Genomic DNA, 13,162 nt, shown 5'->3' on the forward strand with positions numbered 1-13,162 from the left:
GTTTGAGCTACAGTATTAGCCAAGGCAAGCTGAAGTATAATGTGCTACATCTGACGTAAATGCAATACAGCAAGGACAATGCAGAGAGATGCTGATGAGTGCAAAATACTGAGCATCTAGCAGAATGAAAAAAAACCAAAAAACTCCTTTGCCTTTTCTTTTCTCCTCCCCAAATCTGAACTCTATCCTATTATAATTCTCAGGGTGAGGACTGGCTCAAGGTTTCCTAATAATTATGAGCACCAAATATATTTTTATATCTGGAGAGTAGCTTTAGTGAATGCAGGGGAACATCGATACCAGGAGGAATGAATAAGGGCTGAATCAATAAAACATCTAGTCGACTAAAATTGGAACAGGCACGCATCTGTCTTCAAAGAAACACGTATCTGCATGATCTGAGCCAAAGAATATTTCACAAGCCTCAAACTCTGTGTACAGTACATCTGGCAAACATCTAATACTTTTAAGATGAAATGATTTAATCCAAGATCCCTCATCTGCGCTCTCTGCTATTGCCCAAAACCTCAGAGTTTTTAAATAGCAAATTATTCTAAATTGCTTCTCTGTTGCCATAGATACCCCCCCCAACCCCCCTCCCGTCCCAATAGCAATCCTTTTGTGCAATTACATTAGAGTGCCAAGGCATGGTGAGGTATTAAAAATCTGTAAGAGGCAGAAATGAACAGATATAGTGAAATGTGATGTTTCTGTAACAAGAGATCACGTAGGAAACCAGGAAGCTTAAATATGTAGGAGCTGTTAAAAGGCACTGACCTGTATAATGAAAGAAACAGCATGAAGTGCAAGGCAGGGAGTGGGGGAAAGTGAGAGAGAGAGAGAGAGAGGAGAGCACAGAGTAAATGGCACAGCACAGAAGCAAAAGGCAGTCTATTTCAAGGTTATTGATGCCATCTTTTTCATGACCTCATTTTTAATTCAGAGCGCTGGGCCCTGACAGCTAATCTCGGGAAACCGTTTAAATAAATATCATTAAAGCTTCCCCATAGCTGCAGCAGCAGACCTTGGCTTGGACATTTCTACATTGATTTTCCCCTGCACACTAATGAACGGCGCTCTGTGACTAAAAAACAGTAACGCTGAAAATGACAATTAGCTGAGGTTATCTCCTGTTCAATTCTAGCTATGTAACTCCATTACTACCAGTGATTACCGCCTTCTCCTGGACAGAATAAATACAATAATTATGCTGCTGGCTCCATCTTTCACAATAACATCTCCTAGGAAACCATTTCATATGATATTACCATTAGGGCTGTAAAGGGATAATGTGTATAATTTAAAATGAGAGCAGAATGCTTGTGGATATTCAGTCTTTAACCCAAATAACACCAAGACAGCCAAGAACATCCACTTAATTTAAAGCAATTATCTCCTGAAATATTGTTTCCTTTCCTCTTACTAGCTCGATACCTTTTATTTCCTGCTCTACTCTACTTTGGCCGGCTGAGACAAATCAGCAGTGATCCTTCTGAGGGAAGAGGAAAACGTGTTCTTCCAGTGTGTACATTGTACATTCTTCCCTGTGAATTATATTTCTGTAGCACATTGACTAATGATTAAAGGTGGAAACAAAGACACCTCTGGGGAAAAAACACACACTTCAGCGAGCCCACAAACAGCCTCATTCATCATGCAGAGAGAATGGCTGTGTTTGCTGAGTTAATACAATGAAGCTAATTGCCCTCCAAGCAGCCCAAACACCAAGGCTCAGCTAAAATTATTCTCCTGAATGGAAACTTGCTCAGCTTCAGCTGATCTCTCTCTCTCTCTCTCTCTTTCTCTTTCTCTCACGTGCGCGCGCACACACACACACACACACACACACACACACACACACACACACACACACACACACACACACGTGCCCAATCACCCCGAGCCCTCCCTCTTACACCTTCTCTCTCTCTGTCAGCCTGATATTCACTGCAGTGTGTGGATATTATTGCTTTATATTGATTCAGCATTATTTTCCCTCAGCTGCCTCTCGGTGGCTGGAGAGGGAAAGGCCAGCGCAGCAGCAGTCACACCTCAGCGCTTCCCACACGGTTCTGTCCTACCGCGTCTGCCTTCCTACGACCATATTTACACCTTATAAACTGATGAGCAATACAGATTTTTACATCTGGCTTCAGCGTAGCTTCTAGGCAGAGACTCATCACAAAACAAGGATCAAAGGCATATTCTGACTTTAGCAATAAAATGATATGCATCATCATGCCAGATGCTGAATATCATGTCTACTATTAATATAAATAAGGAACTCCACCGTGGAGCTGCTCTTCTTATAAAGCATATCCCTGTTTGAGGTAGTGAAGAAGAGCTGGGAACGCAGCGTAAACAATGTGAGCACCCTCAGCCAAACATTTAGAGGCACTTTGTCAGCTTGTGTACAAATACGACACACTGAACAATACACTGTCACACCTATGGTTTCACAGATTTCCTGGAAAAGCCGCTCTGGCCGCCACTGCCTATGCGCGCAAATTCGCTTACAGCATGCAGTCTTGACACAATATGAAGCTGCCCCGCTCCCTCGTACGGTAGTGCTGGTATAATGCTGTATTACATCGCTCTATGACAAGTGTGTGTGTTAGCCTGAGCTGTGCTGATGCATGAACCTGCAGCACCAACAGAGATGTGGAGAGGGTCGCCGGCCCGGAGGAATGACCTGCTTCATGAGCGACTGGTTATCTCTTGTTGGGAAGATCATATTTGGCATTTGTTTAACCTTGGGAAAGTGGGCGAGCATGCGTGCTTGGGTGTGCACGGGTGTGTGAGTGCGTGCAAGCAGTCCCGCATAATACCCTCGCAGCTCCCTCAGGATCATATCCATATGCTTTCTTTGGTCTAGTATTACCATCTGAGTGATTATAATGTGGAGGTTCAAAATGCTGCAGTATCAGGCTGAATGATTAGATGAATACATTAGACTGGTGTTTTCATTTAGTCTTGCAACTTTATGTGCCTGCAATGTATATATGGTGGAAAGGATAGTTACTGTACATGTGTATCCATGTAGGCTAGTTAATAATTCAAAACTTGGCTATTATTTTGAGCATTTCTCTTTAGCCTGCTTGTAGAACAGCATGGGTGGAGTTTACAGCATAATTGGTTCCACAGTGCCATGCAGCTAATCAATTAATCCTAAGAAAACAACTGAATCTCATCTCATCATGAATTGATTTAGGTCCATGAGGAATGCATTTCTTAATTTTATTAGAACTGCATTTGAGAGACAGTGAGGAATGATTTGTAAACCATCCCACCGTTGCAAGTAAGTGCACCGACTTCCTCTGAGTAAGATCAATGTTTGCCTTGCAGTGTCCAGCGTTGTGAAATCATATCTAATGCAGCTGTGGGGCAGCTTACACACTTCTGGCGATGCAAAGTGTTCCACCTGTGCATGCATAACAATCACGTGTCAAACACAGAATAAGCGCCGAACATAATAACTCACCTCTCATAGTGTCTACGTGTACACGTGGCGGCGCTTGTACTGCTGGGGTTCCCGCCCAGTTCATCATACACATGCTTCCACTGTCTGCGCACTGTGATCTGGAGGGATGGATGAGAAGACAGAGAGTATTAAGACAAAGAGAAAAAGAAAGAGAGATTAATGCTGACAATAAAATGGATGTAGGGTGAGTAAATTTTAAAAAATATGTGGGGAAGAAAGACTTAAAAAAAAAAAACAAAGAGAAAAACATAAGAGGTTGACATCATTTTGAGGTCTTGGGGAGTTACTGAGTCATGATGTTCCAGTTATTGAATCCTCAACACTCAATTCTCTAACATAATAAGCTCTGTTAACATCATGCAGTCAGTTGTTCCTGCTATAACCCCTTATCCCATAACAGATGATGGACAAGACACAAAACTCCAGGCTGCCACAGATTTAACAAAGCCTCAACATGAAACGTGAGATAATCAGCCGCAGATATGTGGGTTTTAAAAGGATATGAGCCCCAATTATATGAGCTGTATCCTGTTTATGGCCAGGTCTGGCTGTCCCCTTGGATGACATTATACCAGCTAGCTAATGAAGAAACAGGCATGGGCAATGCACTTGACGACTCAACATCAAACATTGATTTAACTTTGGAAACTAGTCGCACATGAATATTGTGTGAATAAACGGCAGGTAAGGCTGCCAAGTTAAATGCCTCAGCCTCATATATTATTTCTGACTCACATTGGTTGTGTCTGTGTGTGCATTAAGTACATGTGTGGACTAATGGGTATATACAGTATATGTGAATTTCACTTCATCACTTCATCTCCAACATGGGAAAAAATGAACGATTTAACCAACCCCCCCCCCCCACCAGTGCAGAGCAGAGGAACATGTGTTTTCCACTCCAAAGGGGGTTTTGAAACAATGGCATCATTTTTGCTAAATGTGGCTCTGAGCAGGACTTTCTTCTTGGGAAAATAGTGACTGACCTCAAGGGGCAAAACGACGGCACAGAAAGAACAGAGAGAGGAGGAAAGAAGGGGGTTATGTAGGAAGGCACCAACATGAGGGAGAGATAATAGAGAAAAAGAGAGAAGGAGTCATCAGAAGGAAGGAAATAGAACGAGGAGGAGACAGACGAAAGAAGGGAGGGATCTCGTCCAAAGAGAAGGAATAAATTGCCACATATGTGAATACTTACCAACTCATATCCTCCGAGTTTCTGAGCAGCTTGAAACATAGTCCAAAGGTTGACTGTGGGAGACAGAAGACAAACAAGGCAGTCAGGAACTCTGGGAAAGGACCTGAGCTGAAACACATGACGTCATATACAGTCATTACACCAGAGAGAGGTAGACAAATTCTGTGCTGGAAGAATTATATAGATCCTTCAGTTAAGTAAAAGCAGCAATACCAAATTGTAAAAATACTCCATTACAAGTTCAGGTTGTTAATTCAAATATTACCAGAGAAATGTACTTAAATATCAAACACCAAAGGACTCATTATGCTGAATGGCCCCTTTCAGTTTTGTATTACGTATTGCATTATTGGATTAGTAGTACTAGTCAACAAGAAAACAGTATTCAAATGATGTAGTTGGTCATGGTGGAGTGAATCCAACAAACTCTGTAAACTGTTTTGTAGTTTAACCTACAAACAATGCGCCATATTTTATAAGCTGATGATATGTTTAGTAAGTAAAATCTAAATCTGTAAAGAATGTAGTAACAGTAGCTGTGAAATTAGATTAGATTCCACTTTATTTTCAGTGCACACGTTATCAGTACAACAAAATTCCATTTAGCATCGAATCCAATACTTTAAATAGTAGGAAAGTGCATATAGATATACTTTATACAAAGATGAATGAATGTATAGAATGAAAAATAAATAGGGTAGTGACTGTGGTATGTACAATATAAACAAAAAGCAATATACAAAATGTACAGTACAAGTGATATGATATAATACGTCGGTAGTCCAACTATGATAATAGGTACATTAAGGAAATACATTTAGTGAGTAAAAAGTTCAATATTTCCTTTTGAAATGTTGTTATGTACAAGTATCATACATACTTTATACTTTATATCAAACCCAAATACTTAAGTACAGTAGCTGATTATATGTGCTTAGTTAATTTCGACCACTGGAAGGAAGGAAGGCAGGAAGGAAGGCAGGACGGACAGACAGACGGGCAGTTAGACAGATAGATAGATAGATAAACAGTGGTGATCATAATGGGAACATCTCAAAGTAATATAGTAATTACATATTCCTGGAATGGCAAACTGAAGGGCTTTTTTTTTCATTTTCAAACAAAGCAACGCTCCACCTCAGCTGAAAGGATGCAAATTAATATTGAGTATTTGTACAATCACTGCTATGTGATAAAATACAGCGTATGCTTCATCCTGACAAAGAGATTTGTTAACCCTCAGCTGCAGCCTGCAGGTATGAATGAAAACCATTACAAACGCTTGGCAATATGCTCAAACTTCTGTTTGAACTAATGCAAATTCATTTGCATTGATTTCCCCATGCAAATACCCCATGACAGGCCATATCAAAATACAAGACTTGTGTAACATTTTCCTAAAAATAGCCATGTAGGCTTTCAGAAAGGCTTCAAATGGCTGTCTATCTTTGAAAGAAAATATTTCCCACAAAGAAGCACATGTTCATTGGGGGACTTTTTGTGCCAATGACATTTGTATTTGCTTTCCGTAACATCATTGTTTAACATTTTTATATGAAGGCCTATAAATAAGAAAAGGAGGCCTCGCCTGGGGAGAAATCCATCAAAATTCAATCTGTGCGTACACAAAGCCTTGCATTTGTCAAAATGACATTTTCCTATCTCCGCATTTGACAGCATTGATTTTTTCCTTCCCTCCTCTCTGCGACCGTTGTCAATGCACGGGTGGAATAACAAAGGGAGCTGGGTAGGTTTTTCTGTTTGAACTGAGCACTCTGGCGTATTGTGCTATCTGACTGTGGAAACAGAAAGATGGTCTATTTAACTAGCTTGTTATGCATCGACTGTAATTACTACAATAGTACACGGGACTGGGAGGGAACATAGCAGATAAAGGAAATGAGAGAACATGCCTTTTCTTAGATGTCTTGTCATTAGCAATTTCTTTTCTTAATTCCCCTCTATTTGGCAGGGGCAATTATCACTGAGATAAGGATGACAAAACAGGAACACAATGCAGCCTCAGTGACACACCGATGGCATGGCAATTAGACAACAAGGCTGAAAGAGAGAGACAAATTGGAACTGATGTTCACAATCACAAGCTGATGCCCAAGAACTGAGGCACACATGCGTCTGGGATAGCCACACACACACACACACACACACACACACACACACACACACAGTTACTAGCTAATCTTGCAGACCAAGGATCTTCCGAATATAAAATGTAACCACTACTATTCCTGTTTTATTCCTCCTCTCTCTCATTTTCTTTCAACAATTCTACTGCACCCGTACAACTTCAGTGGCAGCAGCTGTAGATTCAATATTAACCAAGTGATTAAAAAAACAAAAAAAACAGAAGGGCAGCAAGTCGCATGAGTAAACTGCAGCCACAGTCTTCCTCTCCAGCTGAACTGCCCCTCAAATGTAACAGCCAACTGTTTTCTGATATTTCCTGTGATTCAGGTGCTAATGTGCATTCAGCCTCTATGACGGGGTTTTCTGAAGTAATTTAGAGCCACAATTTTTTTTTTTTCTCTCGAATTGTTAGTCAGGGGCTGCTGAATGGGGACATCTTGAGGCATTCCATACGCTAGATATAAAAAAAGAAGAAAACGGCATTACAGCTGAAACAATTAGTCGCTCGAAAGAAAGAATAATAATCTGCAACTATTTTTTATAATCGTTTCAGTCGTTTTTTTTAAGCAGAAATATTGATCTAGTAATTGTTTTAGTCAAATGTCAAGATGTGCTGCTTTTTTGGCTTCTCTGACAGTAAACATAAAATATCTTTGGGTTTTGCATTGTTGGTCAAGCTGATGAAAAAATCTGAATATGTCAACATGAATCCCTGTTTTCTGATACTTTAGAGACACATGATTAACTGAGAAAATAATCAGCGCACTGATGAAAATCCTCATTAGCTGCAGCGAACGTATTCAGCCACAGCTTCTCAACGAGATGCTTTGAAGGTTACGATGGTAGTCAGTGTAAAATACATGTTATTATTACAGACGTGGGGTTAAGAGGCTGACTGGTCTCAGATCAGCACCTCCGATGATGTTTAATACATACAACCCCCGAAGTGAAATATAAATTCCACATGAGAGTGAGGCAGGCAAACAAGTGGACACCGTGTTAAACCAGCAAAATTAAAATTACTGGGTTTAAAATATGTTACGAGCCATTCGAGTTAAAGGATCAACTGTATTCTAATAGTTCGTATCTCTCCGCAGGGCTGTCAACAGTTACAATTGCAGTCTTTAAAAAACACAGGTAAGACTCCACAGCTAGGAGACGCGGTGGAGTGTAGCCTACATAAATAGCCCATGCTCAGAATCAGATCGGGGGGGGTGTTTTTAGAAGGTGAATCCAATGGATATTTTAGTAGACCAGCCAACGAAGCATGGTTAAGTCTGGTAAATCATTCAACCATCTGTTGCTTTGCTAAACTCCAGAGAACTTCATAAAAAGATTATTACCCAAATGCAACTCAAATAACATAATTTCAATTTCCATTACAGGAATCTGAGTTCTTTGATCTTTTAATGCATTTGTAGAAGGATTATGAAAACGGCACCTGATTACATCTAAGGGTGTTTTCTATTAATTATGATGTGTTTTCTTTTTTTTCCCTCCTCTTTACATGTGCTGATGTGTGCTCACTGCCAAGGACGAAGTTTAAACAGCATGATTTCACCATTTTAATGAGGGCCTTGCTTATGATGTGTCTGGTTTTGAGATTCAAAGCATGTACTGTATGTAAAACAGTTGGCGCGTGGACCTCGACTTTATTCTGAGCTCAAACTGAGAAATGCCAACCAAAAGTAAAGCATGTTGGGTATGTAATTCTCCCTCCGTATCCCTCTACATCTTCCTCACTCCCTCTCTCTATCTCCCTCAACCACAATGACCTATTTAAGCTACAACGTGTCGCCAGTCTAGATGACAGGATTGTCAAAATATCACAGTGAGGTCAGCAGTCGAGGCGACCACAGCTTACCTTCATGTAATAGTTTAGAGTAATTAATTTTACTGTGCTATAAACTGTCACTATTAAATTCAAAAGACATCTCTCTCCCTCTCCCGCCTCTCGTTAATTTGCCGATGTTGTGGTGCCATGTTCCGATGTGAGTTGCGAAATCTTTCTCGGCTCCTCTGACATTAACACAAATGTGACTTCCTTCATTGATTAAAGACTGAGAAAGAAGTCGATTTGAAAGCGGTTTTTAGAAAGAGAACTCAGGTTCTCACGTGTCTTGCCTCGAGCTCAAGCACCTAAAACAAATGCCCTTTTTCAGTTTAAAGAGACCAGAGTGTGATGTTTATAACGTTTACGTGCATGCGTCTTCTCTCTGTCCCGTGTACACCGAGTGCAAGCTAAGCATCTAACCTATATTCGAAATCTTTCGTCTCGCGCTGCCATGTTTCCCATACATATGAGTTCTTTTAACACTGTTAGAGGACGTTCTTGGCCTTAACAGGAAACCCCTTTGACAAGTGTGAGAAGATATTCTCTCCTTATATAGAAGCCAAGCAAAACGTGCTCTGACAGGGAGCCTCCAGAGTCTTTTACTAACCGCTAGATGTGATCTCAACAGAGACAATTTTTCCTTTAGTTAATTTCTACTGCAGATTTAATGTGTGTTTTTTACAGTTTAACAGCAGTGTAATTTAGAGATTTTGGGCACAAGGTCTGCAGTCGTTGGGAGCCATCCCAAGTTCTTCCCCTTAAGCTCTCATATTCTGGATAGTTAGGACATAATCTGCCACTGACTTGACACTAAAGCAGCTACTGCTTTCTCAACTGATCACAACAGGGCGGCACTGTAGATAACATGTGGTTAGAGATCCTGATTAAAATCCACACGGGGTTTTCCCTTGCCTATTTCACTCTCGTGTATGACTTACTCACTCTGATATCTAAACTGTAATTTGAAACAAATACTTTTGTTTCTTATCTCTGAGCACAAGCCATTCTAGGGTTCAAACAATGTGTTTTTTCTCTTTGCATGGAAATTCCGAACAGGTGTTAGTACTTCTATTCCCGTTCCTTCGTGTGTCTTTTACCTTTCAGACTGCTAATATTGTCCAATGGTGTTATTACCTAAATCTCCAAAATAAACCAGGTAAAATGTATCCACACAAACTTTGTTATTGGACTGCTGAGTCTAAACTAGAGTACACTACTGTTTAAACACTGCCAGTGAGGATATAAGAGAATAAGTCATCCTACTCACTCTGTTTGAAGCCAAGGAAGGGAATCCTTTCTATGGGTGTGTCTCTGTCTTTCATATACTTGTAGAGTGCCACTAAGAAAGCCTGCTCCTCCGCTCGACTCTCCTCTGATGTTTCCTCCTCTTTCTTCTCCTCCTTCTCGCTCCTCTCCTCTTTTTCCTTTTCCTTATCCTTCCCTCTCTCCTTCTCCTCAGCTGAGGATTTCTTGCTGAGGCCATTGGCCTTATGTTTGGATGCTGGGGTTATTTTTCCATTGGGTACCGTTTTACAGTTGGGTTTGACCTGTAAAGAGAGGGCGTAAAGAGTCAGTGGATGCAACTTTAGATGAAAATTGAACTCTTAACAGAGCGTTATTCAAATGATGTCAGACGGTTTGGATGAAATGTGTTTGGGTTCAAGCACAAACAAATATTTTTACAGGCCACAAACGCAGCATCTCATTGATTATCAATGGAGCAGCTCTTCCTGTCAAAGATTAGGAACAGATTAGATTGACTGCAACTTCGAGACAGGATTGCTAATATTGATTTAACTGCTCCAAGGTCATAGGAATAACAGCTGTGGAAGGGCTTTATTTCCTTCACTTTGAATATTACAACCAATATTGGATACAGGCTCGATAAAAAAGAAGCAGTGCAAAATACAGAATCATTGATACAAAGTCTTTTAAAATATAAACTGAAAATGATTGATTTCTTTAAGAAAATGCACCAAAAACCCGTCACACAATATAATTAGCCTTACATTTTCTTCAGCGAGTAACGGGATCACAATAGCAGTTCAGTGTTTCTTCTATTTTCACATTACTGCCTCTTGTTTTTGGAAAATGTAGCGGGAAAAAAGTGGAAACGTGTTGTCCCACTGTGGGGCCATGTTTTACGTGTTTAAATTGTCACTATTGTGGTTCGAGGAAGAGAAAAGACTGATGAATAATTATGCTCTCATGACTGATCTATCAAGGAATAAATTAGTCAGATGAAAACAAATTATGTTCGTTTGGAGCTGCAACAATTAGTCTATTAATTGATCGACAGAAACAGTCAGCAAATAGTTTGTTAAACGATTAATAGTTTAAATAATTTTCTAAGTTTAAAAATAACAGTCCCAGTTTGTCATATCTGAGGATTTGCTGCTTTTCTTAGTCTTATGTGACAGTAAATTCAATATTTTTTATATTTTGGGCCGTTGGTCGCACAAAACGGGCACTTTGATGACCATGGGCTTTAGAAGACTGTACCTAACAATTTTTCACCGTATTCTGGCACTTTATAGGCCAAACAATTGATCAATTAATCAAGAAAATAATCGGCAGGCAAAATAATCCCTATATTGTTTGACCTAGTGTACCACAAATATAAAATTGAATAGAAAAAAAACGTTCCCATCATCATCTAAAAGACCTTGAAGTTCTCTAATACAATAAAATTAGTTTCCCAAAATTAATTAATGTTTTATGTTGTTCCCCTAAACATATCCCTCTCCCATAGACAAGCACTACATTGATACCGTATGTCAACTGTGTCAACCCGTAATGTAGCATAGGGCCTTCACAGTCACGTGTACTGCATGTACTGTACAGAATGTGACACCGCACGACGTCAACACACTGTTGCCGTGTCTCTCACAGTGAATCAGAAATCAAAACGTCGCCACCTTGTCCTGTAACTGGTGACCTGGAAAGCCGTTGGTTTTGCAACTATCACATCAAAGGAGACCTGAAGTTACTGATTACCGTATAATACTCTTCATACAATGCACTTTATTTCTCTGATAAATATTTTCACGAGGGCTGCCTTTTGTGCTGGACTTCTCTTGCACAAATATTTAGATAACTCACCTTTGTAGTCTAAAGTATTGTAATGTGTAGATTGTATGAAGCTTTTTCAATGCCACCCTTCTCATTTCCTTAATCTCTTATTAAATTCTTTGTCATTTATTTCATTTACATTTTTTTTAAATCTATTTTATTACCTCTCAGTCTGTCTCTGTGACTCTGTAGCATGTGAATTTCTCCTCAGGGATCTTATGTTATTTTGTCTAATTTTATCTTGCCTTATCTTACCTTGGTAGTAGTTTTGCTCTCTGGGCTGCTGGGGTCCTGTGCTGCCACTGCTGTTGACCCCTGGGTTGACCCTGATGACCCTTGACCCTGAGCCTGACCCTGGAAGTCCCTCCTCTGAGAAATGGACAGTTTCTTCTTCCGAGGTCGCCCCTTCAGGTTGGGAGCTGAGGGAAAGGAAACAGTGACAATGAGAATATCCATTTAGGTGGAAAAGAGTGTGCTGATGCAGCACTGTGCGATAAAATCACCATGTATTTTTACCTCTTTGCTGCCAACATTTGTTTAGGTCTAACATTTTTATCTCAATATATTTTATTTGAAAGGAAGAATAAAAGAGATGTGAAAACTTTTATAGCCAAAAATCAATTTCCTCTCTGGGAAGACTGACTTTTAGCTGAAAAGGATAGAAATTACAACAGGAACATTTACAATAAGGGAAAGGAATTTCACAGCCCTGCTAGTCTGCAGCTAATTATTTTAAAACTGGATTAGTGCAACATTGTGCTGAATGGGTTAGCAGTCTGCCAAATTGCTCCAATGTGCTAGTAAACATGATCCTCAAGTTCCCTCTTAGCCTAAAAGAGAAACTACATTTAAATTCAGACAGATGTATTTTTAAGATTTCACATGAGGGCGTCGAAACAGTCAAGCAGTACTATAATACTGTAAATGACAGATGCTGGTTAACCCACAAATCCACAAGAGGGAAGAAATTTTAAACAAACAATCCCGGCTAAAAGAAATATTTGATGCAGATGCTTCAAAAAGTCAGAGCTTGTATGAGTTTCTCCCCACAACAATATACTGTATATAATACAACCACTTTTTGTCCTGTTTTTTTCACTGCAGGACAGCCACAGTTGTCCTGTCATCAACAGCATCAGCATCATAAAGAATTACATTATACTGCAGCGCCTCAGATCTACTGATCATCAAGGCTCTATTTTTGATTTCTCGCTGGTTAGCCCGCTCATGTCTTAAAACTGAACACTGTTAATTAAAAACACATGAACCTGCCTGATAGGAGCTCTTTGTTTGAAAGGCTGGCAGATATAATTGCTCAGTTCACATTACACACACAATAAAGTATTTAAGCCCTCCAAGTCCTTTATACACCCACGTTTATGTCAACCCGCGACAGTAATGTAACTTCTTGGCAGAGTGCCTCGCCTGC

The 13,162-nt window shown here is 39.9% G+C and overlaps 1 protein-coding gene across 1 annotated transcript in view; it reads right to left on the reverse strand.

Moving 5' to 3' along the window:
• Window positions 1-13,162, reverse strand: part of arid5b (AT-rich interaction domain 5B) — a 75,651-nt gene that overhangs the window by 9,025 nt on the left and 53,464 nt on the right. Inside the window, exons 5-8 of the mRNA XM_040139968.1 lie at window positions 11,989-12,152; window positions 9,929-10,208; window positions 4,680-4,732; window positions 3,482-3,579 (exon numbers count right to left, since the gene is read on the reverse strand). Coding sequence (XP_039995902.1) covers window positions 3,482-3,579; window positions 4,680-4,732; window positions 9,929-10,208; window positions 11,989-12,152 — 595 coding nt within the window. The remainder of the gene's footprint in view (window positions 1-3,481; window positions 3,580-4,679; window positions 4,733-9,928; window positions 10,209-11,988; window positions 12,153-13,162) is intronic.

Source organism: Xiphias gladius, chromosome 11 (genome assembly GCF_016859285.1).
Source record: "Xiphias gladius isolate SHS-SW01 ecotype Sanya breed wild chromosome 11, ASM1685928v1, whole genome shotgun sequence".
Lineage (NCBI taxonomy): Eukaryota > Metazoa > Chordata > Actinopteri > Istiophoriformes > Xiphiidae > Xiphias > Xiphias gladius.